The 26,220-nt window shown below is 60.4% G+C and overlaps 1 protein-coding gene across 3 annotated transcripts; it reads right to left on the bottom strand.

Annotated features, from left to right (window-relative positions):
- Positions 1 to 298: 298 nt before the first annotated feature.
- On the bottom strand, positions 299 to 26,220 carry CELSR2 (cadherin EGF LAG seven-pass G-type receptor 2). Of its 3 annotated transcripts, none has more exons than XM_004581977.4 (34): positions 22,390 to 26,220; positions 17,630 to 18,277; positions 15,568 to 15,790; positions 15,021 to 15,136; positions 14,768 to 14,856; positions 14,250 to 14,407; positions 13,644 to 13,807; positions 13,348 to 13,473; positions 12,835 to 13,001; positions 12,251 to 12,538; positions 11,987 to 12,161; positions 11,610 to 11,751; positions 11,294 to 11,414; positions 10,700 to 10,883; positions 10,423 to 10,524; positions 8,679 to 8,773; positions 8,258 to 8,467; positions 7,252 to 7,435; positions 7,027 to 7,155; positions 6,743 to 6,923; positions 6,461 to 6,628; positions 6,237 to 6,363; positions 5,927 to 6,127; positions 5,523 to 5,697; positions 5,083 to 5,195; positions 4,860 to 4,939; positions 4,601 to 4,727; positions 4,368 to 4,490; positions 3,715 to 3,842; positions 3,417 to 3,505; positions 3,110 to 3,298; positions 2,785 to 2,958; positions 2,427 to 2,661; positions 299 to 2,067 (listed from the first exon to the last, which is right to left on the bottom strand). In XM_004581977.4, exons 1-34 carry the CDS (start codon positions 25,706 to 25,708, stop codon positions 2,040 to 2,042), a joined length of 8,778 nt encoding a protein of 2,925 aa, XP_004582034.2. In that variant the 5' UTR covers positions 25,709 to 26,220; the 3' UTR covers positions 299 to 2,039. The 3 variants fall into 3 exon arrangements, with proteins under 3 accessions (XP_004582034.2, XP_004582035.2, XP_058515967.1); XM_004581978.3 differs by having other exon boundaries at positions 299 to 1,915; XM_058659984.1 differs by having other exon boundaries at positions 299 to 1,912.

Raw genomic sequence — 26,220 nt, 5'->3', positions numbered from 1 at the left:
TCCCCCATCTCCTTAATTCTGCCCCAGAAAATGACCCTGTCCAGGACCCAGCAACCACAGGGGCAGGGCTGTGAACCTGTCTGCTCCCTGCAGGCTCACCAGCCACCGCAGCCACTCAGCTCCCTCCCATGATGCTGAAGGGACATGGGCCCAGGACTTGGGTTTGGTGCTGGAGCAGCCATTTTGGGGAGCATGGTCGGAGACATCCGTGGAGTGGCAGCTTAGCAGCAACCTGGTGTGCCAGTCTCCCTGATGTCCTTGTGGGAGGGCAGGGACGCATGTGAGGACAGCACACCACCCGCACAGAACTAGTTTATTCAGTAGTATGAAGGATGGGGGGAAAGTCAACAACAACAAAATTCTACCGTATTTACAGTAACAATCAAACTGTACAATCTGATGGTTAGTATCAAGTTAGCATCCAACATCTTTGTATCTTTTTAAATCCTCAGTAGTAATAAGCGGCTAAATTTTTAACCCCTTGCAGGAATTGCTGAGGGGAGAGAGGGCCAGGGGTGGAGTGGGATGGTGGCAGGGGAAGGAATTCCACGCTGGAAAGCCCGAAGCCAACGTTACAGCTGAGCACCAGGGACATCCCTAGCCTCTTCCAGCCACCTGCTCCTGAGGGAGAGGCAGCAACAAGTCTGGGATCCATGCTCAGAGTAAAGGGTGACTCAAAGGAACAGCAGTTGGCAACATTAAGAGGAAGACAGTAGGGGCACAAGAATCTGGAGTGAGGACAGGGTGCTGGGGACACACCCTGACTTCTGATGGCCACATCTCACACACACACACACACACACACACACACACACCTGCCCCACTTGGAGCTGAACACAAACTTGTCCCAGCTCAAGAAACAAATAAATAAAAAATATATTAACTCTCTCTCCGCTGGGAGCTGGGGTGGTATGGACCAGGAGGGACAGGACCTTGTCCTTTGAAGAAGAGAGTCAATTCCAGGAAGGGGTTAAAAACAGACTGAGTCTGGAGGCCACAACAAGGCGGACCAAGTGGCCTTTGTGGGATGTTGGGCAGGGGTGGGGGAATGTGGACACCAGAACCCAGAACTGGCATCTGTGCTTGAAGTCCCCCTGGACAACTGAGACCCCGCTGTGCTTCCTCCCTCCAATTCCCACCACCACCTGCAACAGCAAAGAAGCAAAGAAGCGCAACTTAACACGTGATTGACCTTGCCCTGGCTGGGCCAGGCCATGGCGGGCAGGAAGAATGAAGCACTTTTGGGTCAGCAAACTGAGCAAACACCTGGGCTGCAGCCCACGGCCACGTCCAGGGAAAGGAGGAGAGGGGCTGGGCTGGCGCAGGCTCCCCCTCTGAGTGTGTTCATGCAGCATATACGAGTCCGGGGGTGGGGGGGCACCGAGTCCTTCTGCCCCCTGGCCGGACAGGGCTTTTTCAGTTCCTGGGAGAAGCAATGCAGGCCGGGTGACCACCCCTCACCATACTGAGGCCCACCCGGCTGCAGCCGGCAGGGCTTGGGCCCTGGGTGCATGTGGCTTTTTGTCCTTTCCTTTGGGTGATGATGGCAAATGAGGAGCAGGCCCCCCAAAGAGTCCTCTCCTTCCAGAGGCACGGCAGATGTTGGAAACTGTGGAGAGGCTGGGGTGCATCCGGGGTGGGGGTGGTCCTATTCTCTTTGGGAAGGGAAAGGGGAGTCAGTTTCCAGTGTATAAAAAAATGAATCCCTGAAGTCATGAAGAGTGGAGATCGTTTCTGAAATTCTTTTTTTGTTTTTGTTTTTTTGTTCTCCTCTTTTCTGAAAAAAACTTTGTCTTGGAGATGTTGGCCCCAGGAGTCCAAAGTGCAGTGAGGGGGATGGTGGGGGAGGGGGTTGGCACTAGATGGCCCTGCAAGGCCCCGGGCTCCTCCTCCTCAGATGGACGTTTCCTCGCTGCTGTGGGCAGGCAGGCGGTGGGGAGCGGGGGCAGGACAGAGCACAAGACAACAGGAGCGAGGCATGAGTGCAGCTGGGGAGGGGAAGGGAGCCTCGGCACGGAAGAACCACCACCGGCCCGGGGTTAATGCAGGAAGTTAAAGAAGAGAAATCTGGAGAGACAGGAAAGCAAAGTGGCAGAAAAGGCAGACAGAGGGTTAGCTGAAGCCCAAGAGACAGCACCAGAGGAGCTCGCACCAGAAGGAAACAGAGAAGCACCCCCCCCCACCCGGACTCCCCACCCGTGCCTCCTGCTGGCCTGTGCTGTGCTGGACTGGGTGGCAGAGCCAAAAAGGGGCCGCCCCGCCCCTGTGCTAGCCCCAGGGGCACTTCCTAGGCCCAGCTGAATGACATGCAAACTCTCCATCTTGTTGCTGGCTGACCAGGGAGGCCAGAGAAGCCTGGCAACATGGCCAGGGTCTCTGCTGAGCAGACTGTGGCTCCCTCGTCCCACCCAGTGGGCCCCACTCACTCGGAGCCCGATGAGTCCTCATCCACGGTGCCTGCCTTGATGCTCATGGCGATGGGCATGACTCCGTTGAGCTGCTCCTGGAGACTCTGCCGGGGCGGTGGGCGGGGAGGGTGCCCGGGCCGGCCACTCTCACTGGCCGAGGAGGCCCGCGACGAGCCAGTGCCCTGTTCCAGGGGCAGCCGCAGGAGGCTGCTTTTCTCGCTGATGGTGGGCAGACACTTCTTCTTAAGGATGCCTGCAGGCCATGGGGGCAGGCATCACAGGGTGCAGGTGGAGAGGGCGAGCAACCCTGGGGTACTACGAGGTGGGACGCTACTGGCCCAGTGTGGTGTGGTGGCTGGGGTGCCACCCCACTTACCTTTATGGGGCTGGGCAGAAGGTCCTGGAAGGGGGCCCAGGGCTGCTTCCCGAGCCAGCAAGTTGTCTCCATTCTCCCGTGACCGCTCCTCAGGGACCCCAGGGCCACCGCTCTCCTTGGTTGTGGCCCCAAAGTCTCCCGGCCAAGGCACCTTCCCAGGCCCTGGGCCCCCATCTGGAGGGAGGAGAAGTGGATGAGGCTCAGAGCAGAGGGACAAGGCAGTCACCACTACAGGTGTGCTTCCCAAGGAGCCTGGGTCCCTTGCACTCCCCCTGTACTCCCAACCTCAGTCCCACCCTCAACCTCAGCCCTAGTGCTGGCCCACCCTTGGGGGTACTGTGGAGCGGCAGCCTCTCAGCTCCTGGTCCCAGCAGGCTGTCCCAGCCCTGCTCTCCAGGGAAGGCGGCCTCTTCCTCCTCTTCCTCCTCCTCACTGTCAGAAGAGTGGGTAGAGGCGTAGGAGCCGCTCTGGTCGTCTTCCAGGGACAGGTCACTGTCGGAGTCAGTGTCAGCATCTAGGAGGTCAGGAAGAGAGAGATGACAACAGGCCCACCAGCCTCCGTCCACCTCCCACCACCCCCAGCAGAAGCCAGGCCACTGGCCCGGTTGATAGCTGGAACCTTCCATCCTCACCGTGCTGCTGGCCTTGACCTTCCAGGAACAGGCCACCTGGATCCCCCAGGCCAGGAGGCCCTTGGCCAGGGTTCAATGTGGACTCCTCCCTAAGGGGGCAAGAGCATGCTGAGGACCTCACTTGGCCCCCTGCCCAGCATCCCCTACTTTGCTCTCCCCCGGGATTCCTTGACCCTGCCTCGTGTCCCCTTGGTGTTTGATTCAATCTGCCTCCCTTGTCCAAGCTGCTCTGCTCCCAGAGCCACAGTGTGCACAGGCCTCTCCTCCCCTCCTTGGTTCCTCCCACCTGCAGGCTCACCTTAGCAAGAAGGGGATGTAGCTAGGCTGACTCTTGCCTGAGCGGCTGGCGCTGTGCAGAGAGCCGGCCGAATCTCCGTAGGGCTGGTATAGGTGCCCGTCTGTGTAAGGGCTGGGGCAGTTGTAGGACTGGGTAGGGCACAGAGAAGTGTGCTAAGCAGCCGAGCTGAGGCGAGTAGCCCCAGGCCAGCAGGTAGAGGGCCTGGGAATCTTGTCCCAGGTCTGAGAGAGAGAAGTCAGGCATCCCCGGCTGCTCATGTCAAGGCCTGCCATGGTTTACAGCAGCTCTGCCACAACCGTCCCAGCAGACACACCACCAGTACCCTCTATGTGGCTGTGTAGGGGACCACACTGGTCAAGGGCAGCACCAGCAATGGTCTCAGAGCATCAGAGCATTTGCCAAAACCCCTAAAGAGCTCCCAGGTGCAAGACTCTTGGGATCACACTGCCCAAGGCCATCTCCGTCTCCCCATGACACAATCCCATAGCCCCAAAGTGTCCTGCCCAGGCCGCACCTGCTACCTGCCCCTTCCTCCTTCCAGGAAGGGGTACAGGGATTGAGGCAAGGATGAAAGCAGGCCCCAAGTATAGAGAACAGGCGCCTTGGACCTACTGCCTCCCCGCACCTCTGCTTCCCTCCTTGGGCTCCCTCACCGAGGTCAGGGTAGACTTGGTGGTCAGAGCAGGGTCGGGGCTAGGCTTGCGGCTGCAGGCGAATCGCAGTGCTTTCCGGACCTCCTTGCTGAGCACCACGTAGGAGAGGAAGATGAAGGGGCCCTGGCAGGCAGAGACAACAGCTGGGGCTTTTCCAGACACCCTGACACTGTGGCTTTCTTTCTCCCACGCCACCCTCCTGTCTCCCCTGAATCCGTGGGCTGGCTGGGTACCTGGAGGCAATTGCAGGCAGCAAAGAGGTAGTGGAAGAGAAGGGTGTCACTGTTGACGGACAGCAGTGCCAGCAGCCAGGCGGCACTCAGCAGCAGGAGAACAGCAAAAGAGGGCTGCAGGCCTGAGCTGGGGGGCAAGGGGAGGAACAACTAGGCCGTGAACCAGGCTGTGAACCTAGTTGTGAGGCCTCCCATTAATGTGTGTGTGCATGCGTGTATGTGTGCCCTCCTCCACCCTGCCACCCTCCCCCCTACTCACATAGGCCCTTTCTTCTCAAAACCCTGCCGCTGTGCAGCACAGGAAGCCCGGGCAGCCAGGATATATAGAAAGACACTCATCTAGGCAGGGGAAGAGACAGGCATGAACAGGACCCCAAGATATGCACAGCTCCCACCCCACCCAACGAGGTCTCCCTCCCCCTGCAGCCAAGCCTCTCCTAGAGGGAGAGGATCCTGAGGATGCACTTGGCCTGGTCACCTACCGAAACAGCGAAGGCCACAGGGCCAGCGAAACTCCAGATGAGTGTATCGTAGATGGAGAGCCAGCAGAAGTCAGGGTTCCCATAACCCTCAGGGTCCAAGCCCACCGCCAGACCTGACAGCATGGAGACAGTGGCAGGGGAGGGTAGTAAGGGTCTCAGGTCAGGGGGAGGTATGGGCAGGGCTGCAGTCTGAGGACCAGGGGGCAGAGCATGGGGAAGCGGTCTTTCCAAATATTCCCTGCAGAACAGGGGACTGACCCCTCTTGCATGGGGCTCAGGGACCAGGTTAAGTCCGAGGGACACGAATGAATAAGTCGGCCTAAGATACAGGGACATAGGGCCTGAAGGCCTGCACTTTGGGTAAGGAGAACGTAACACAAACGGGGGACCTAGTACCTTGGCATGGGACACCCCACTGGCCAGACCTGGAGATGAGGTACCTGTGATGAAGGCTGGCACGCCCCAGCCCAGCATGTAGTAGAAGCGCATGGGGCCCGCGTTGACGTCGCGCACCTCAGTGAGTGCCCGGTACAGGTGCAAGGCCTCCAGCAGGGCCCAGGAGAAGGTGCAGAGGTACAGGAAGTGCAGCAGGATGGCGATGACTGTGCAAGCAAACTGAGGCCAGGCCCCGCCCATCAGCAAGAGCGACCACTACGTGCACCCAGGGCAGGGTTCTGCTCAGGTTGGGCAGGAGGGCTGGACTGGGGGGCATGGTAGGTGGGAGGGACAGTGACCTCCAGGGTGCTGGGGGACTCAGGGGAGTAAGTGGGGCATAGAATCCCCAGGGGGCTGCAAAGCTGGAGGGTGGGGAGGTGGAGTGGTCTCTGGGAGGAGGACATCTTACAGGCAGGTCAGCCTGGTTGACTCCCAGGAGGAAAACCAACTGGGCCAGGCCAAGAGCGGCTGTCAGATTCCGTCGAATCCCATGCTGGTTGGAGCGCAGGGCTCGCAGGACGGTGAGGAAGAGGAAGGTGAGCAGAAGGGTAGCCAGCGTGACACCCAGAGCCACGTAGGTCAGTGTCTTCAGCGGCAGGATCTCTCCATTCTGCAGGGTCAGGGTCAGGGTTTGAGCAAGAATCTGGGTAAATGAGGAAGGCAGCGCCTGTGCTCCCACCCTCATTCCCTAGTGCGGGGGTGTTGGGAAGCTATCCCACCTCTCGCCGGGACACATCCATGAGCACCGCGAAGCTTGTCATGTGGTTGCACTGACAGCTGACGTGGCTCTCGTTGCGGAAGACGACCTCGCAGCCTCGAGCTGACCAGCCACCTGTGCCACTGATCCTGTGGGAGCAAGGTGGTGTCAGGGAGACCAGGGTCAGGGGAGAGGTCCCAGGGGCCTGGGCTTTTGACTCAGAACCTGGGCTAAGTGCTAGCTCACAGGATAGAATGGTTCCAGAAGACACAAATGGGCTTGGTTCGCTCCTCTGTCTCCAACAGGCGGAACTGCACAGTGACCGGCTTGTCCAGGGAACGGGGCAGCAGCTCCTCATCGTCGTGCACGCTGATGCTCACCACAGGTGTGTTGATGACAGGGCGTTTGGGGACTCTGGGGGTGGGGCAGGCCAATGCTTGTCACCATGGCAGCTGCCCTGACCCCCACTGCATGCCTGGCACTGCCCTCTCCTGCCCTGCCTGGCCCCGTCCCATCCCGTTTTCTCACCTGAGGCTGCGCTTATCTGGGTCATAGTTGTGGGGCAGGAGGCCAGCCAAGGTGCGGTAGATGATGACGCTGGCCACAGCCTCGCCCTGGCTCAGTTCTGGGTGCCGCCGCTGCCGCCTTGCCACCTCCTCAGGCTCCTGGGCCTCTCCAGGGCCCGCAGGCCTGACCATAGGGGACACCTCTGGAAATACAATGCTGTCCCAGTCAGGAAGGTTGCCTTACATGGACATGGGGCCTCACGGGCCGGCCCCACACCCTGCCCATAGCCCACAGCTGCCACTGACCTCGGAAGACAGACTCAGGCAAGATGACTGTGGTCTCGAGGTCGGGAGGCCGCTCCCCGCGCAGCGCCTCGTAGCGTGGCAGCTTGGCCCCTGCGAAGTTCCCCTTGTCCAGGCGCACCACGGAGATGACTAGGGATAGAGGGCCGGGGCCAGGGTGGGACTCCAGCCCGAGGTAGGTAGGTCCCCCGTACACATGCTCTGTGGGGCTGGCGGGAAGGGGCTCACCGATGTTGGGTGTCACGATGGTAAAGGGGCTCAGGTAGGTGTGCCGCATGTTCTGGGCCAGGGCGCTGGCATAGGCCTCGTAGTGCTGCAGCAGCCAGGCGGTGCCACCCTCGGTCTGCTGGATCAGCTCCCAGTGCCTCTTGTTGGCCGCATCCAGCAGAGCACTGCCCACCCGCAGCAGATTCTGGGGGTGAGCCCGGACATGGTATCAATGTGCTGCCAGTCCCACCCACCTCATCCTCCAATGCCAGCCCCAGCCTCCACCTGGACTAGCCCCACTCCTCACCCACCTTGCCCTGCCCTTGGCCCCCATCAGCACCTCCCCCTGGGAAGCCCTCTGGGTCACGCTGCCTGCCCCACTCATCAGACACTGTGCCTCTAATCCTGCCCCCCTTCTCTTTCTCAATAAAACTCCAAGCTCATGAGGCTGTCATCCAGATATAGTGGGTTAAGCCTCCACCTACAACACTAGCATCCCAAAAGGGCGCCAGTTTAAGTCCTGGTTGCTCCACTTTTTGATCCAGCTCCCTGTCAATGTGCCTGGGAAAAAGCAGCAGAGGATGGGCTGAATGCTTGGCCTCTGCCATCCACGTGATAGACCCGGAGGAAATTTCTGGCTCCTGGATTCAACCTGGCCCAGCCCTGACTGTTGTGGCCATTTGAGGAATGAACCAGTGGATGGAAGATCTCTGTGTTTCTCTAACTTGTTAAAAATAAATAACCTCAAACGAACAAACAAACTCCCAGTCCATGAGTCCACACAGATGTCCCCATGTCCTGTTTCCCTCCAGCCTAGGTGTGGTGGTCAGGCCTCTGCCGGGCCACACTGCTTCCCGACACTAACAGTATTTTCTATGGGCCCCTGGATGTGAGAAGGAGTGAAAGCAGCACTCTAATGACCTCATAGCAGGTGCAAGCTCCCAGAATCAGAGGGGAGGGGACTCCCTTCCCACTCACCCCTGCGACTCCCACCTAACCAGCCAGCTCTGCCTCTCCCAAGCCCCACCTCGGTGAAGTGCACGTCCTGTGTGGCCGAAAGCCCAAAGCCGCGCTGGGCACTCTCATGCGCCAGCAGCCGGGTGGCCAGCTGGTAGGCCACCTTGACGTCGCTGCCAAAGTAGCCGGCTGTGTGCTGTGTGGCATTGCGCAGGAGCAGGGCCAGCCGCTGGGAACGCCCTGAGTCCAGGCCGGACTCGTTCCGCTGCAGCCGCTCTGCCTGGACAGCAGGGGCGAAGGGATGGGGGTCAGTGCTGGATGGTGGGAATTGGAACTGTGGAAGGTGGGAGGGCATAAGGAAGAGCAGAGGTGGGCATCCCAGGAACCTAGGGGCTGCAATTCCAGAACCCACTTTATTAAGGACAAGTGAGACAAGGAAGTGGAGAGGGGTGGGCTGGTGGGGAGACAAGGAGACCCAGGTGCTCACTCACAAAGCCCTTCAGCTCTGAGAAGGTGACCGAGGTGCAGTTGAAGAGGTTCGGGGGGAGCCAGCCTCGGTGCTCATCACAGTGGCGCACAGCAGTACCTAGTGGGGAGGGAAAGTCAAAAGGGCTAGCCTCAAATCTATCAAGTTAAATTCCAGAACCACCTGGAAAGTGCATAACGTGGGAGTGGCCTAGAAGGGAAATAGTGGGCTCCTCCCTCTTGGGTTACCACTCCCACTGGAGAGCATGAACACCACGATAGGAACGGGGGTGGCTAGACAGAAAGGCACCCAACAACGTGTGTGGGCTGGATAGTGGTGCTGGTTAGGTTGAACTAGGCTTCAATACCCATTGACATGTATGAGAATTGAATGGGATGTGGGACAGACTGGACTAGTCTGCTGTACATACTGGCAAGCACAGGAATCAGGGTAGGGGGCGGGCCTGGTGGGGTTATTGTGGGTTGCTCCGACTAGGCTGCAGCTCCCTCCCACTGGTTTATGTGTGTTGGGCAGGATCTGGCTGGACTGCAACACCCATTGGTTTCAGTGGAAGACAGGGCTGGAAACAACTGACCCAGCAATTGCAAGCACCAGTTGACTGGGGTGATGGACTGTACCGGGTCCTGTACTTGCCAAGTACACACAAGAATCTGGTCTGGGATCACCTCAAAGTTTCTTTTGGGATCTCCCTAATTGAACTGCCGGACTCAGAACCCATGGTCTGCCAGGGAGTGCAAGTGCCAGAGCCGAGCCTCCTCAGAGGCTCAGACGGAGCAGTGGAGAGCATAACCAGCTGCACATGGAGGATATGGCAGACCATAGGAACCTGCAGAGGATACCTGGCATCACAAAGGAGGACAGAACAAATCAATCAACTACCCCAGCCATATATCGGCAGTGAAAAACTGGGCAAACTGGGCAGAGACTCTAAGGTGAACTATGACAATCAGTGGATTCTGCAGCAACTTCATTGTGCTTGGAATGGCGAGATTGGCAGCAATTCAGAACTGTTGAACTATCAAAACCACTTGAGCAAGACCCTCAGAGCATGCCCCACATCAGGGACCTGGGATGGGTGACAGACTGGGTGGGACTTCTCCCTTTACCCCAGATACAGGAAAAAAACAATGTGGAAATAATAGTCTTACCCACTTTCCTGTAGCCCTTGAACCTTTTGCCCTAATTAACTATGTAAAGATTGTAAAAAAAAAAAAAAGGGAATAAAAGGGGGCTAGCCTCGAGGAGATGCCCACCTGGGAAGCCCCTGAGATGTAGCTAAGCGCCATGCAGGATGCCCACACCAGGGAACAGATGTGCGAACAGGATGACAGATGTGAACATCAGGCATCTTGGCAGCGCCTGTCCAGGCACGGGCTGCACATGGCCGGAGTCCTGACCCCACACAGGCCACTTCCCTCTGCAGCTTCCGTCCTGTGCCCATTGCCAATCTGAGGATGGGTACCAGCCCCTTCACCCAGACTATGTGCCTTTAACTTTGGCCCCAGGACATGAGCAGAGAACAGAATCACAGCTAAATCTCTAGCACCTAGCCCTCTGCTTGACCAGCTCCTTTGCCTAAAAGATCCCTGGGACATCCAGAAGAGGAGGGGACAGTGAGTCAAGGAACACAGGACCCAGAGCCCAGCAATCAGGGCATCTGGATCTGCAGCCAGTGGGCTTCCTGCCGTCATCACCCTGATGGCAGAGGCCTAGGCGTCAGCATCTCAACCTGGGCCTCTAGCACCTACCAAAGGAGCCTTTGGGGCAAGGAGCAGCAGCAGGCAGCCCGAAGCGGGTGCGGGGCCACCAGATTCCAGCCTCAATGGCCCGCGGACAGCTGTCGTAGTTCACTGTGGGGCAGAAGAACACTCCGTCATGCAGGGGCAGCTCGCCTTCTGCAGCAGCGACCCCGGGTTTTCCACCCCCAACTCTGGGCACTCTCAGGCCTTGTGGTCAGCCCCCATCCTTGCCCCAGGCCTTCCTGGGTGCCCCGGGAAGAAGCTGCCTCCAGCCCTGGAGCCCCACCTTCACAGCCGTTGGTGGTGACTTCTGCAAAAGGGTTGTCACAGCGGTCACACTGGCGCCCAATGACACCTGGCTTGCATGGACACTGGCCGTCCTCGGGGTCGCAGACCCGTGACAGAGAGCCAGTCGGGTAGCAGTCACACAGGAGGCAGGTGGAGCTTCCAGGGGGCCGGTAGTGGTTCTCCTGGAAAAGAGGGTGGGCGAAGGATGGAGAGTGTCACTGGCTCAGATTCTCTCGCCATGCACCCACAGACCCTTCCTGCAGGGCCCTTGCTGTGCCCTCTGCAGCAGTGGCTCCCAGAGGGCAGGGACTATATCTGAGATATCTACCAGCCAGGAGTGATTTGCAGTGGAACCCAGGGATGAGATGCCAGGAAAGCAGAGCAGGGTGCCAATCAGGACTCACTGCCTAATTTCTGGCCCTGAGGACCACAGACAGTGAGGGCCAGTAGCCACCTGTGCTTCTTGTCAGGCCCATGGGCCTCAGCTCTCTGCAGTAAGACTCATTGCCCCGACCTGCCTTCCAGAGCCCAGGAGTTAATGAACAGGGGCCAAGAAAGCCACAGTGGCAGAGTGCTGGGGGCGGGCGGTCACCTTGCAGTGGCACTCGCCGCTCGTCTTGTTGCAGTCGGGGTCGAAGCCTTTGCTGACGTCACAGTTGCATGGTCCACACGTGGGATGTCCCCACCAGCCACGGGGGCAAGGCTGGTCAATCCTGCGGAGGGGCGGGGGAGGGAGACGGCGCCAGGGCAGGCATGGGTTCCCTCTGCCACTCTGGCCTGGTGTAGCCACCCGGGGTCCCCTCTGAATCTTGGCTGCAGCTCAGCCAGGCTATCGGGGGCGCTCAGAGACACAGCCGAAACAGAAGCGGCCATGGGGTCCCTCCAGTCACATGCCCTGGTCTGCTTACCTGGTCTCGCAGTACGGCCCCAAGTAATTCGAGGGACACTCGCAAGTGTAGCCGTGGGGAGCGCTGGGCTTGCGGGTACACACGGACTGGTGCTCGCACGGATTCAGTTCACACACATTAGTGCAGTTGTCACCATAGTAACCTGGGACCACAAGGACGGATGGAGTCAATCCCCACCCAGGTCCAGCACTATCTTCTATCCATCCCCTCTCCATCCACATCCTTCTACCCAGAGCATCCTTCCGGCTGGCTAGCTGTGAACTCACAGGCTCAAGATCAAGGCTTAGAGAAGCTCCATTGTCACATAGCATGGCCGGAGCTGGACCCTGGGCACCTGAGAACCTGCCCTGCCCCCTCTCACTTGATCCCAAGCGCACCTGGGTCACAGCTGCAGGAATAGCTGTCCCAGTCATTACTGCAGTAGCTGTTGGCAGGACACGGGTTTGAGTCACAGGGGTCTGGTAGGCTACAGCCTGGCTCCACGTTGATGCTCTCCCCACGGCTGGGATCCAAACTGCTGACGCCGTCAGGGGTTTCACTGACTCGCACACCCTGGCAGGGACAGAGTAATGTTGGCCCTCGGCGGAGTGGGGCTTCCACATAGAGGAAGGAAAAAGCAGACAGACAGGCAAGAGGCTCACCTGCAGACAGCCCCGGAAGCCGCGAGCCACTCCATTGGCTGGCCCAGGCACTCCCCCAACTGTGATGTTGCTCAGGTGCAGGCCGTGCAGCCGAGGGCCCAGGTTACCTTCTGCCCTCTGCTGCCCGTAGTCGAAAGACAGAATGGCATGGCCAGGACCCCCACTCGCTCCCAGTGCCAGCTGTGCATGGTGCCAGTCTCCATCATTAGCCCGGCCTGGCTCCAGTCGGAGAGATGATGCCTGGAGCCCTGTGCCCTCTATGCTGAGCAGCACGTGGCCTTCCTGCAGCTGGTGCAGGAGGAAAGGAAGTGGCATCAGCAACCCACGCTCACTGGCCCTTCTCCCTGTCCATTGTTCCCTCTCTAGGACCACTAAACCCATCCTTGGGCTCTGCTCCCATTGCTCAGTAAACGGTGCTTATTTCTCTGTGCCCAAAAGGTGGCAGCAGTGACCCAGGAAAACCGATCCAGCTGCCTCTTCATTCCCCCAAGAAATGACCCATCCCTGTCCAGCCTTGGAGGCTACTGCAGCCCTTGTCAGGCCCAGGATCTGTCTGCCACGCCTCAGCTCGCCCTCTTGTGTACCTGTAGGGTGATGGTGCTGCGCCCCCTGGTGACGGCCTGCAGCAGGACACCGTTAGCCTGGCGTGTGCGGAACATGAGGCTGAGATGCCAGGGCTGGGAGATGGGCAGTGAGAGGCCATGCCAGGCCACCAGGCTGTTGCCCAGGAAGTGCTGGGGATTGGCCATTTCTGAGGGGACAGATGGAGGAAGACTGTACAGCAAAGCAGAGGAACACCCCCCTGGAGCCAAAATGTTCAGCTGGTAGCTCCCAGAAATAGGCACTGGCTCTCCTGGTGCCCATTCCCCTCGCTGGCTCCACCCCTAGAGGCATTTACCTGTCCTGGGCCCGCCCCACGCTGTGCCCAGGCCTGCCTCTGACTGGGCCTTTTGTCTTCTGTGCTACCCTCTCGGAGCTCTGCCTAGACACGCTCTCCCACCCACAGCTGAGCCACCTGAGCCCTGCCCAGTGCCTGCTCCAACCCTGCCAGTGTTCCCATTCTGCCCACAGAGCCCAGGCCTCTGTGGCTTCTATACCCTGGGCACAGCTCTTGCCCCCGAAGCCCAGGGGACACTCGCAGCTGAATGCATCCCACTGGTTCACACAGGTGCCCCCATTGTGGCAGGTGTTGCTGTCACACACATTCTTCTTGGCTGAGCAGCCTGGAAAGGAGAGAAGATGGCTTAGAGGCCCTGCCTGGGATTCTGCTGTGGTAGCCCTCTTCCTCCACCCCGAATGCTGTTGTCCCCACCCAGGGATGCCCCCCTGCTCCCCGCACCCCAATCTGGATTGGACTCCCAGCCTTGCCTCTCCCCCCCCGAGGCCTTCTTACCAGGCACAGTGCCGTTGTTAGCAATGAAGTCGGCCATGTCCACGTGCCGGCTATCCACCTGCAGGTTCCTCATGCAGCCCACAAAGTGCCTCATGCGGACTGGGAAGTTCTCAGGCAGGTCGGGCACCCCGCCGAGCAGCAGGGGCCCTGTCAGGTCCAGAGACCTGCCATTATGGGGCAGGGAGCAACAGCAGCAGAAGGTGGGGTGCGGGTGGGGAAGGAATAGCAATATGAGGTGGAGTAGGAGCTCTAGGCTCTCCTGGCCCTGTTCCTTAACCCCCAAAGCCAGAGAAAGAGGAAGGCCTTACAGGAAGCCAGGGAGCCCCACAGAGCAGTGCCCAAAGAGTAAAAGTCCCCCTCTTGTGCCACCCTTCTGCTGGCTCTAGTGCCCCAATGCTGACATTCACCCAAGGGCTGAACAGGGGAACTGGAAAGCATGAGAGAGACAGAGAGAGAGAGAGAGAGAGAGAGAGAACGGAGGTGGGAGGGGCAATCTGGCTGGGTTCCCATTTCTTAGCTCCCTAATGTTCACCTCTTCACCTTCCCTCCCTGACTGATCCAGCCCCCCATCTCACACCATCCCAGCTCTTTCCCTCTGGGACTTACTTCTTACTGCCACTCTGGGTGCCCTGGGCCGCACAGGAGTAGTTGCCAAGGACAGCTCCGAAGCGTAGGGCCACACCGGTGTCACAGCCATCCACCGTCACCACGGCCACCTTCTGCTCAGAGGGGCCCTGCGGGAGCCCTGTCTGACCCAGCAGAGGCTGTGCACAGGGAGACCAGAGAAGGGAAGCAGTGGACTAGGAGCCCAGCAGGGCTCCTGAGCCAGGCGCAAGGACACGGCAGGGATATGGGCCTCACATGTGTGCATCTACACGCATGCACATGTGCACACACATGAATGCTCCCATGAGTACATGCCTAACTCCCTCCATGTCCAACCCAGGAGGCACGGATCACTGCCCAGTGGGATGGAAAAGCCCAACAAGGTAGTACGACCCAATCCCTATCCCAGTTAGAAGTGCCATGACCTCCCCTTCCCCTGAAGCAGTGCAGTCCAGGCGTGGGTGAGCACCTGGCCCAAGAACAGAACCCTCCAATGCCTCCATCCCCTCCCTACACACCTTATTGTAATACTTGAGCTGCACCGTGTGCCACTGGCCATCACTGACCCCTCCAGGCACGAATGGGGACACCGTGGTAGTTGACTCGCCTGGGTAAAGGGCCAGGTAGTGAGCTGAGACCCCTAAAGAGGGTTGGGAGCACTGGGCGGGGGTGAGGCTGTGTCAGGGCTCAGCAGGGGAGGGTGAGACATAGGGGGCCAAGAGACCGGGACCTTTGGGGGCTGGGCAAGGGCGTGGGACCCCCAGGGCTCACCTGCAGAGAAAGTGAGCTGGACCTGCTCCTGGATCACTTCCAGAGCCACGAAATCATGTTTCTCATTGAAGCGCCCATTGTATAGCAGCAGCCCGTCCCGCTCCTTTGTGGCAAACCTGAGTGGGGTGTGAGGACAGTGGGAGGGGAAGTTGGGGCTGCTGTCAAGGAATGGTGTAAACAATCCTCCCTTGGGTACACAGTACCTGATCCTCCCACCAAGGACCCTCCAGAGGTGCCCACTTTTAGCAAGACTGGGGCCACAGAGCTCAAATGTGGAATACGGCTCCACACTAGAGCGCTGGTGTTCAGGTTCCCTCCCAGCAGCGGGCGGGTGGGGGTAAGAGGGAGGTGAAAAGTGAAGGTGTTGGACCCTGGGAGGCCTGTAGGCACAGTATGCAGGCAGTGAGCTCCAAGCTCCCTGGCTCTGCACACAACCTGCTGGGGCACTTGGTGCCTGACCTCGCGCTCCGCCCACAGCAGGGAGTGACCTCAGACTCTCACACCACGCCCCTGTGGTGGACCCTCCACCCCTCCGCAAGTCACTCACGAGAGGGCCAAGGTGAAGTGGAAGCGCTGGCGTAGGCCACGGAATGTGACAAAAGAGCGGGCCGGGAAGCTGCGTGTGGTCACCCGGCAGTAGGGTTTCTCGAAGTCACCGGAGGGGCAGTCACACTTGAAGCCTCCCACCAACAGGTTGACGCAGGTGCCCCCATTCTTGCAGACCCCCGGGGTGCAGCGGCCTGAGCGGGCACTCACCTCACAGTGCTCACCTGGGCCAGACAGAGTAGAGGCAAGGTCAAGTACCATGTGCAAGGGAGGGGGGGAACCAGGAACACCTCCACTCCCTTGACCTCCCAGAAATGTCTGTCAGGGCCTTCCATGACCCCTCCCCTGCACAATGTTCCCAAACTCTCCCAGGAATCCTGACTTCCAACGCCAGTGCCCATGCAGCTTGACGGTTCCCTCTACTCAGCCCCTTCCCTACTACACCTACCTGAGGCTCACCAGCCCAAGCCTGAGGGAGCCCAAGGGCTGCCAAAACCCAGCAGCCTTCGTGTCATGCCACCCAGCAAGCATGGCGGTGAAGGGGGCGGGCTCTGGCCCCAGCAAGGATGAACCCACACAGGACCTGCAGGTGTGGAAGCTGGGCCATGCCCCCTTTCTCCCCTCCTCCCTCTGATGGTGCTTTTGTCCCTGTCAGGCTCCAGAGCTCAGTTTGCCTCCCTGGGGACGGAGGCAAACTGGTGTGAGCTATGGGGCAGTGGACAGGGGGCACAGGTGGCCGCCTGGGAATGAGGCAGGGAACCACCCTGGTGTGGTTAGGTCATGGGGTCCCTCTGAGCACGTGGGGGATGCTCAGAGTGGGGATCCCCGAGAGTAGATCAGGATGCAAGAGAGGCGCTAAAAAACATTCCAGCAGCATCAGATGGGAAACCCCCCCTTCCTTTCCCTCCCCATTCCCAGATTCTAGAGATAGGTTCTCAGCTCCTGTGCCTAGTGCCTGGCTCTTGTTGCCATGGAAACTGTTGTTCACTAACTCTAAGCGCCACCCCCCAACCATCCTCTGGACAAAGACTCCGTCCCCTCCCCCAAGCCCACCCCTCCCATCCTCCTCCCCCCAAACAGCAGCATCCAGGAGTCAAGTCTGGCAAGTTGTGGGCAGGAAGATGCAGGAGGAAAGGCAGTGGGGGCTGCCTCCGGCTGCAGGCAGAGCCACTAGGGCATGGCCAAGGAGGACAGGGAGGGCCAGGCATCGGGGCGGGGGGAGGTGTCCTAATGAGGAGCAGGAGGTCACAGGGAGTGGTCAGGTGCATACAGCACAGTCCGTGAGCACCGCAAGAGGAGGCCTGAGAGGTCTCCCAGCCAGAAGCCCTCCCACCCACACCTGCACAGGGCTTCAGCCATCCAGCCACCCCTGCCCAGGGCTCCCTGGGCTGACTGGGGGAGTAACTGCTACTGCGAGCCCAGCCCATTTCCAGTGTCCCCAGCCACCTCTGGGCCTTCCTCTCAGTGCCTGTGGGGGACAGCGCTTGTAGCAGCCAGGAAAGCAACCCGCTCCTAGGGAGTGGTTCTAGGCCTGGCCTCACCTCTAATCAAGCTGAGCCAAGCACTCCTCCACCCCTTGCCTCCCAAGCAAGTTACCCAATGTCTGCCAACCCCACTGCCCTTCAGCCTAGCTCTTTCCACATATCTTCAAGTATCAGACACATTCAGGCAATTCTCCCCAACTTCAGCTCTGCGCAGGCTGGTTATTCGTATTTGAAATGGCTGGGGCCAAGAGAAGCTTAAGGAACCCGCCCAGGCTCACACAGTGGAACTGGCATACAAACCCAAGTGGACTGGCCCTAGAGAAGGGCGAACTCAATTACACAGCCTCCATGTGCGAGTCACTGTGTATGTGTGCACGTTCAGAGAGGACAGAAGCACTTCTCCCTCTGCCTGGCTCTACACGCTGTGGCCAAGTAGCACACGGGATTAATACAGGCCCAGAAGGGTCTTGGACCCTTCCCCTGGAACGTGCCACGTGCAATATGCCTATATGCCCACACCACTGCTCTGGCCCTCCAAGGCCCTGCCCGCCGCCCACACCGGTCCCTCCCTGCGCTCACCGGTGTAGCCATCGCGGCAGAGGCAGGTGTAGCCACCTTCGCGGCTGCGGCAGCGTCCATGTGGGCCGCAGGGCCGCGAATAGCAGAGGTCCACCTCGGTCTCGCAGTAGTCGCCGGTGAAGCCAGGCGGGCAGCGGCAGCGCAGCCCTCCGACCGGGTGGATAGGCCGGAAGAGCACCGAGGAGGAGGCGATGAAGGGCGCCGAGGAGTCGAAGCGCAGCACCGACACGCAGCGCATGTAGTTCTCACAGGGCTCGCGCAGGCAGATGTTGTCGTCGAAGGGCAGCACGCGCTGAGCTGAGATGGCCGTCAGCAGGCTGCGGTTGAGGTACAGACGCTCCTGTAGGTCCTCCGAGGGCAGGAAGGGTGGCCCGCCTGCGGGGCCCGGTGGCTGGCCCACAGACAGGCTCACGTTCAGGATGCGGCCACCGGGAGCGTCCGTGTCCCGCTGCACATTGAAGACCACCACGTGGTCAGGTGGCGTGGCCAGTGTGGCGGCCACGGCCTGGATGAAGAGGCCCAGCAGCGGCGACAGGAAGCGCTCAGGCGACATGTCCTCCAGGCGCAATGTGATGCTGTGTGTCAGCATCTCGTCCGTGATGATGGTGACGCGCAGAGCGCACTGCGCAGTCACGCTGTGCACGCCGTCTGCAGGGAGGGGATTCCAGGGTCAGGGTCACCAGGGCAGACAGGCCGGTGCGCACACATGGTACTGACCCCTCCCTTTTCTAAGTGGCATACAGAGGCCATCGGGAGGCAGGTGCTCGTGAGGGGCCAATCTCTTTGGGTGCTTAGCAGATGAGAACTGTCCCTTAGGGAGAATGGTGCATCTTATCACTGTGCCCACACATGGGGGCCTGCTTGCTTACATAACTACACACTGAGGGAGGGGGCAGGGCCCTGAGAGACTGCCCCACCCAATATTCTATATCTCAGCAGGACCACAGCCCTAGCCCTGACTGTGTTCCACACTACCCCTCCGCCAAGCAGTGGGAGGTGAACTGGGTCAGTGGGCCACCCAGTCCCCCTCCCACTGAGCCCCATGGCTGCCTGGGCGCAGGCTGGCTATCCCCATGGCAACGCGCCCCACACAAAGCATTCTTCCTGTCTGACTTTCTCCTTGGGGGTGGGGATGTTGTGTGAGATGCTTGCTCCCCGGGGGAAATCCAGCCGAGCCACCTTAACCAGTGGCAGCACCGCCCATGGATGGGGGTGGGAGAACCCCAAGCAGAGAAGGCCCTGAGCCATCTCCTGCCAGCCAGGGACTCCACTGGGCTGATCCCACAGGGCCTCCAGCTACTCATCACCCAGTGGGCTCACTGCATGACACCCAACCACCTGCCATGCCCCCAGGAGATACACTCACTGATCAACAGCTGGAGCTAGCAAAACACACTCGCTGCTCTCTCATGCCACCCACACACCTCAACCCCAGAAATGCCAATATACCTAAGCACACACGTACAGATGGGATTGGATTTTATTTAGCTCAGAAACACAAGGGAGGGGCAGAAGAGAGGGAAGACTGGCTTAGCTGGGCTACCAGGGACATCTATGTGTTGCCTTGCTACCATCCCTTCCTTCTACATGTGGTGTTTGGGAGAATTTGTTCAGTCTCCACAGCAAGAGGGATGGGATCCTGGTTAGATTTTTTAAGGACACACCAGCAGGAATGGGGCAGGAGTAATAGTTTTCACAGTGGCATGGGCAGAGGAGCTGGAAATGGGGACAGCTCCTGCGCCCATGTTGTACCTACTTGAGCAGCCCGATGACTTGCCCAGCTGGGCGGGTTGAAGGCAGACACCTAACAGCCCTGTCGCTGGTCCACGTTCCACCTGCTCAACAGCCTCACTGCTCAGGACAGCGGTGGTCCACCTGCTCCCACCAGCAGCCTGCCGTCCTCGCTCACTTCAGCTTTTATGGCTCTCATCTCCAAGCTGGGTTGTTTCTGTTTTTATTTTTGCCTTCCTGGTCTACTCAGACACCATAGTCCGTCCAGTCTTTCCACCTGCCCCAAACTGAACCCACCTGCTCCTAGAAGCTTGCTCAGATGAATGGCTGTAGGCTCTAGCTCAGAGGTTCTGCATTTGGGCCCAGAACTGGTACAGGGGTGCTTTTTGTACCTAGGGCATCTGCCCAGTGACTTCTTGGTGGGATATTTCATCCAGGCGGCAACAAGCTTGAGGTGCTCACAAAGTGCTCCCGACTCGTTAGGAAGGCGAGGGCGGTCAGGAGCCTCACTAGCCCTGGGCACAAGTGTTCCTTCCAGTGTTTTCCCCACCCCAACACACACACACACACACACACACACACACACACACACACACACACACTGTTCCAGCCCTGCCCATGCCCCTCTCCCAGTATGTCTCTGTTGCTTCCCATCTGGCCCACCATCTGTGGCCACCAGCCCCCTCTGCTATTGTCCCCCGGCCCCAGGAACCGAGCCACTGGTCTCCCCCTCCTCTTCATCCCTCTCTTTTGCTTTGACCTGGGTCACACCCTCAGGTACTCAGGTACATGGGTCTACCCCTGAGGCAGAGCAGGATCGAAGGGTCGGGGGCACACCGGCTGAACTGTTCTCTGGGATAGGAAAATAAAAAAGGAGGACAGGCTGTGACCCCAGAAAATGCCACCTGCACCTAGAGCTTAGGCAGCCACACCTGGAAGTGGGCCAAGTCCCAGAGGGTGACAGAACTGATTCCCACTCTCTCCCCTGCCCATGTGCCCTGGACCACCACTGCCCCCTGCCCTGCCCCCACCTGCCACCCTAGCAGTGGAGGCTGGGGGAGGCTTAGAGCAGCTGTGGCCTGTAGCAGGTTCTGGGCAGGGAGGATGCAGACTCGAGCTCTGTGAGAGCCATAGTGGGGCACGGGAGGCAGCTGCAGCCACAGGGAAGAAAAAGGGGAGGCATCAACACAGAGAACCCAAAGGGGACACAAAGGCCAAGAGAGAGAACAAACCAGCAGGGAGAGGGTGGGAGAGGAGCCAGGAGAGGGCAGCGACTGGGGGTGGGAGGAAGGAAAAGACAAAGCACAAGAGGAGGACAACAAAGGGGCAGTGGGAGCAGCCCCCCCCACCCTCGGCCTTCCTGAACTTTGACGTTGCCGTGGTGACGGCCTCTGAGGGTCAGGGGCTGAGGGGAGAGGGTGGGGCCCGGCTGCCTTGGGTGCTGCCCTTCGCCTTTCTCCTCTCGCCCAGGGGAACTCAAGTTGGTTCGACGCCGGCAGGAGGCCAGAGGCAGGCGTGGGCGGGAGCCAGAGGCGGGCATGGGCGCCGGCCCTGCCACTGTCTGGCCACACTCACCTGGGGCAGGCCGGGGCGGGGGAGGGCGAGTGGGAGTGGCCAGTCCTTTCCAATCCCTTGTTCTGCCTCAAGTGCCCCAGTGCAGATGTGGGTATGCAGGTTAAGAGAGCTCTAGCTGCACCCCCACCCTTCCACCTCCTTTCTCCTACTACTGGGAAAACTGCAGCTTCTGCAGGCACATAGCCTTGGCTGCAACCTCTAAAAGCTCACATTTGAGGGGCTGCAGGGCTGTCTGAGGGTGCAGCATGGAGTGGGTAAGGGGTAGGGGATCTGTCCAGCAGGGAGCAGGAGTGGGGAGGTGAGGGGAGGGCACAGGAGCCTAGCGCTGGCTCTAGCCCGCAAAGCCCCTTGCGCAGTCCCTGGGGTGGGAGTGTGGTGGAGGGGAGGGCACCTAGGTCTTTCTCCTGCAGACTGCCCGCAGTGGGGACGCTAACGGTGGACCCTTCGGGTTCAGGGAAGACCCTCAGCCACCTGGGTCTGGTCCCCTCCTTACTGCCACCTCTCACTCCGTATGCAGCACAGAAGACAGAATGCAACACAAACCCCCAACCCCGCCACCCGCCCACCGTCGGCAATCTACAAGGCTGAGCGCTTGGCCAAGCAGCAGGAATGCCCCAGCCTGGTCCTGGCCAGGCTCCCAGGCTCCCCCCACCCCAGCATTCTCTCCCATGCTGGGTCCCCACACGCTTTTCTCCAAGCGTGGTTGCAGAGCAGCCGCAGGAAGCACAGGCACCCTGAGAAAGAGCCCTTGAGATGGCAAAGGGGTCTAGGAGGCTTCAGCCTGTCCCCCAGACTCCCTTGAGATCCCTCCCCACCCCAAAGCCCGGGGCTCTGACAGTGGGGTCTGTTTGGGAACGGACAGTGAGCTGGGCCTCACTTCCTGCGGGGGGGCTCTGAAGAGGGTGAGCCAGGCCAGGCTCTTTCTGCCTGGAGGGAAAAGAATGCACTAGACAAAGTCTACGCAGCTCAGGGGGGGAGCCTGAAGCGGCCAGAGCAGGACTGCAGGGTCCTGACGCCTCTGTGCGCTTCCCCCTGCCCTCAGTTCTGCCGCAGGCTGGATGAGATCACAGGAATACCCTGATGGGGCGTGAAGGGGTGCCGCCTGCTCTGCGCCCCCACCCCAAGTCTTCCACACGCCTTTTTTTTTTTTAAAAACACAATTCCTGCCAACCAGAGCCAAGGCAGCCTCCCAGCACTTCCCCCACTACGGTACAGACTGGCAGGCCAGGGGGCAGCAAACCAAAGCAGCCCAGCCCAGCCTGGGGCAGCAGGCAGGGCCTGTACCAGCCACTAGGATTCCTGCAGCCCCCTCCCAAGCTGGTTCTCACCCGCCTTGCCCTCTGTACCGGGTACCAACAAGAGTGGGGGGCTCTCTCAGCAGCTCCCTTCTACCCCAAATCCCCCTCTGGGGGAGGGGGTGGGCAGGTCCCTCCCTATGGGGACCCCCTCCTTACCTGACACCAGCACACTCATGATGGCTTCCAGGGGCCGGTTGTTGTCCAGCGCCCGGCTCAGCCTCAGCTCCCCGGTGGAGGCGTTGAGCAGAACCAGGCTGAGCTCGTTTCCCCGCTCAAAGCTGTAGGTCAGACTGTCAGAGATGTCAGGGTCATGGGCAGGCACGCGGCCAATGGCACCCCCGGGGAAACTGCTTGAGCGGTTGGTCACATAGTTGTTGAAGAGGATTTCAAAGTTGCCCAGCACTGGGGGGTTGTCATTGCGGTCGAGGAGGCGGACGTGCACGGTGGCCCGGCTCACCAGGGGTGCCGATGTGGCCTGGATCACCAGGACGTACTCGGGCCGGTCCTCGTAGTCTAGGTCCACCAGGGCAGTCAGCTCTCCGGAGAAGATGTCCAGCTGGAAGACCTCGGGAATGTTGCCTTCCACAATCTGATACATGATCTGGGCATTGGTGCCTTCGTCCGGGTCGGTAGCCGTGACCCGGGCCACCGCCAGCCCGATGGGGCTGTTCTCTTCCACAAACACATCAAACTCGTCCTGCTCGAAGACGGGTGGGTTGTCGTTCACATCCAACACAGCCACGGTCACTTCGACAGGCGTGCGGGCGGGGGGCATGCCCTTGTCCACTGCGTAGGCCCTCAAGACGTACTGGGCCACGTTCTCCCGATCCAGCCTCCGCAGCGTCCGCACGATGCCTGATGTGGACTCCACAATGAAATCACCGTCTCCGTCATTGCCTCCTTGGAAGGTGTAGAAGACCCGGCCATTGAGGCCAGAGTCACGGTCGGTGGCCGAGACCTGCAAAACGCTGGTGAAGGGGGGCACGTCCTCATAGACACTGCCCTGGTAGGAGTCCCGCAGGAACTGGGGCGCATTGTCATTCACGTCGTTCACCAGGATCTCCAGGTAGGTGGTGTCTGACTTCTGCGGGATGCCGTTGTCCCGAGCCGTGATGGCCAGGGTGTAAGACACCTGGTCTTCGTAGTCCAGCTCCGCCTGAGTGGTGACGGCCCCCGTGTCAGCGTCGATGCGGAACTGGGGGATGCTGTCCTCCATGAAGTAGGTGATGCGGGCATTCTCGCCCGTGTCCTCGTCTGTGGCGCTGATGAGCACCACCGTGGTGCCCGCTGGGCGGTCCTCGTTGACGTTCACTGTGTAGTGGGAGCTCTGAAAGACGGGGCGATGAGTGTTGGCATCGGTGACATTCACTACAATCTGGGCGGTGTCCTGCCGTGTGCCGTCAGAGGCAGTGACAGCCAGCACGTACTGTCGCTCGAGCTTGTAGTCCAGGGGCAAGGCGAGGGACACCAGTCCGCCGCCGCTCTGGCTGGTGATGGAGAAGCGGTTGCGAGTGTTGCCGCTGGTAATCTGGTAGGTGATGACGCTGTGGGCGTCACGGTCCACGGCCGACACGGTCACCACGCTGGTGCCCACGGCGGCATCCTCATTCAGCCGCACTGTGTACTCGGGCTGGGTGAAGGTGGGGTTGTTGTCATTGACATCCAACACGGTGACACTGACGCTGGCCGAGGCTGTGAGCACTGGGCTGCCGTGGTCTCGGGCCTCCACACCAAAGCTGTAGAAGTCAACTTCCTCCCGGTCCAGCTCAGCGGCTACAGAGATCCAGCCTGTGCCGTTGTTGATGGTGAAGGGGAAGTCATGCCCCACGCCAGCCAGACGGTATTCCAGACGGGCATTGTCACCGGCATCAGCATCAATAGCCTGCACATGGAGGACCAGGTAGCCCAGGGGGACGCTCTCCAGCACAGTGGCCTGGAAGGGCGTGCTGACGAAGATGGGAGCATTGTCATTGATATCTAGCACCTGCACGGTCACCAGGCCGGACACATTGGAGAGCGGTGGGCGGCCGCCATCCTGGGCCCGCACCCGGAGCGTGTATTCCTTGGTTGTTTCATAGTCCAAAGGGCTCACCACATCAAGTGCCCCAGTTTGAGCATCCAGGTAAAACTGGCCCCGAGCATTGCCACTCATGATGCTATAGTGCACCAGGGCATTGCTGCCTTTGTCACGATCTGAGGCCGTGACCCTGAGAACGGGGGCACCTGGGGTCACATCCTCCCGCACCTGCACCACGTAGCGTTTCTCGCTGAACTGGGGGGCATTATCGTTGTCGTCTTCCACCGACAGGAAGACAGCGGCTGTGGCGCTCCGTGGACCAGGCTCCCGACCCTGATCACTGGCTTCCACCGTCAGCTGGTAGGACTCTACCTCTTCCCGATCCACAGGGCCACGGGTTCGGATCACCCCAGAGCGGGGGTCAATCTCAAAGACCTCAGAGGGGTGGCCTCCAGGCCCCTCTAGCAGGCGGTAGAGAATGTTGGCATTGGCAGGGGCGTCGCCGTCTGTGGCTCTGACCGTAAGCACCTCGTAGCCAACCTCCAGGTTCTCCCGGAGGCTCTCCTTGTATTCCTGCTGCTCAAACACGGGATCATGATCATTGGTGTCAGTCACCAAGATGGTGAGTGTGGCCAGGGCACTTCGCCGGGGCACACCGTGGTCCTGCGCAGTGACCCTGAACACGTGAGTGCTCTTGGTCTCCCGATCCAGTTCCTCGGCCGTGGTGACAGCTCCAGTGATGGGGTCCAGGGAGAAGAAGTGGTTGGAACGACTATCAAAGAGGGCATCCATGGTATACTCCAGCCGGCCGGCCTCACCCTCGTCGGGATCAATGGCCCGCAGGGCTGCCACGGAGGTGCCTGCAGGCTGGTTCTCGGGCACGGTGGCCTGGTAGCTGGGGGGCTGGAACTGGGGGGCTGTGTTCACATTCCTTTTTCGTCGCCCACCTGGGGACCCTTCTGGGAGTCCTTGCCCTGTTCTGAGCCCCGGGCCCTGTGCCAGCTGGCAGGACAAGCATCTCAACCGCGGGGCTTTTAGGCAAGGGTGCTGCTCAGGCAGGGTGAGCTTGCCCTGGGGGGAGAGGTGGCCCCCAATGCCAAGCAGGCGGCAGCTCCAGGGACAACCGGCAGGGGCCGGGGGGAGAGGGATATGGGTGCCCGATTCCGGACACCAGACCCTCAGACCATCGTGGTGGGGCACTAGGTGACCCGTCAGCTCGGTTCCCTCATCTCTGCAGCGGCTGGTGTAGAGCCAGAGGTTTGAGGCTGAGGCTGGACAGAGCCACCCCACGGGCTTGCAGGACCCAGGGGAGCCACGACCCCCGGTTCCCAGGGAACGACAGGGTCCCACTTGGTCTCCCAGCAGTGGCAATGGCAGCAGCAATACCAACAGTAACAGCAGCAGCAGCAGTGGCGGTAGCGACGTGGACAGGGAGACGCAGGCGGCCCGGCTCCGCATCTCTCCCAGTTCCCGGCCCACCGGGTTAACAACCACGGCGGCTTCTCCTCCGGGTCGTGCCAGCCCTGTCGCGCTTCATGCCCAGGCCGAGGCGCCGGCCCGCTGGGGGCCAACCCCGTGCGCCCCGCAGGGCCTGCGCCTCGGTGGTTCGGCGGGGCTCCGCACTAAGCCCCCGGACGCGGCCCGGTCCCCACCCGCTCTCACCGAGCGCAGCTGGCTCCCGGGTCAGCCCGAACCCTCCGCGGGCCGGCGCCGCGTCGCCGCCACCTGCACTTGGGGCGCTGGCCACCTGCGCCCGCGGGACTCAAGGCGCCCTGGCCCAGCCGGCCTCCCGCTCCCTTCCGCCCGCGTGAGTGAGGTCGCCCACCTGCTCCCGTGGAGCTGCAGCGCCAGGACCCCGACCCAGCCCCAAGCTGCCACCGACCGCCCCAGCCGCCGCCTCAGGACCCCTCGTCGCCGCCGCGGGTGCTGCCTGTCGCCACGGCCCCGGGCCCAGCCCCGCGTCCCCTCGC

Source organism: Ochotona princeps, chromosome 2, assembly GCF_030435755.1.
Source record: "Ochotona princeps isolate mOchPri1 chromosome 2, mOchPri1.hap1, whole genome shotgun sequence".
In the NCBI taxonomy this organism is placed as follows: domain Eukaryota; kingdom Metazoa; phylum Chordata; class Mammalia; order Lagomorpha; family Ochotonidae; genus Ochotona; species Ochotona princeps.
This window is presented reverse-complemented; position numbering and strand designations above follow the sequence as displayed.

What these genes read in the sequence shown, in the direction of transcription:
- CELSR2 (XM_004581977.4), bottom strand. Translation starts at nt 25,708, where the DNA reads ATGCGGAGCCGGGCCGCCTGCGTCTCCCTGTCCACGTCGCTACCGCCA. An exon ending in CATGAGTGTGCTGGTGTCAG is followed by an intron (nt 18,278 to 22,389) that starts GTAAGGAGGGGG and finishes CCCTCCCTGCAG; the next exon opens with ACGGCGTGCACAGCGTGACT. An exon ending in AGGTCAAGGCCAGCAGCACG is followed by an intron (nt 3,299 to 3,416) that starts GTGAGGATGGAA and finishes CTGACCTCCTAG; the next exon opens with ATGCTGACACTGACTCCGAC.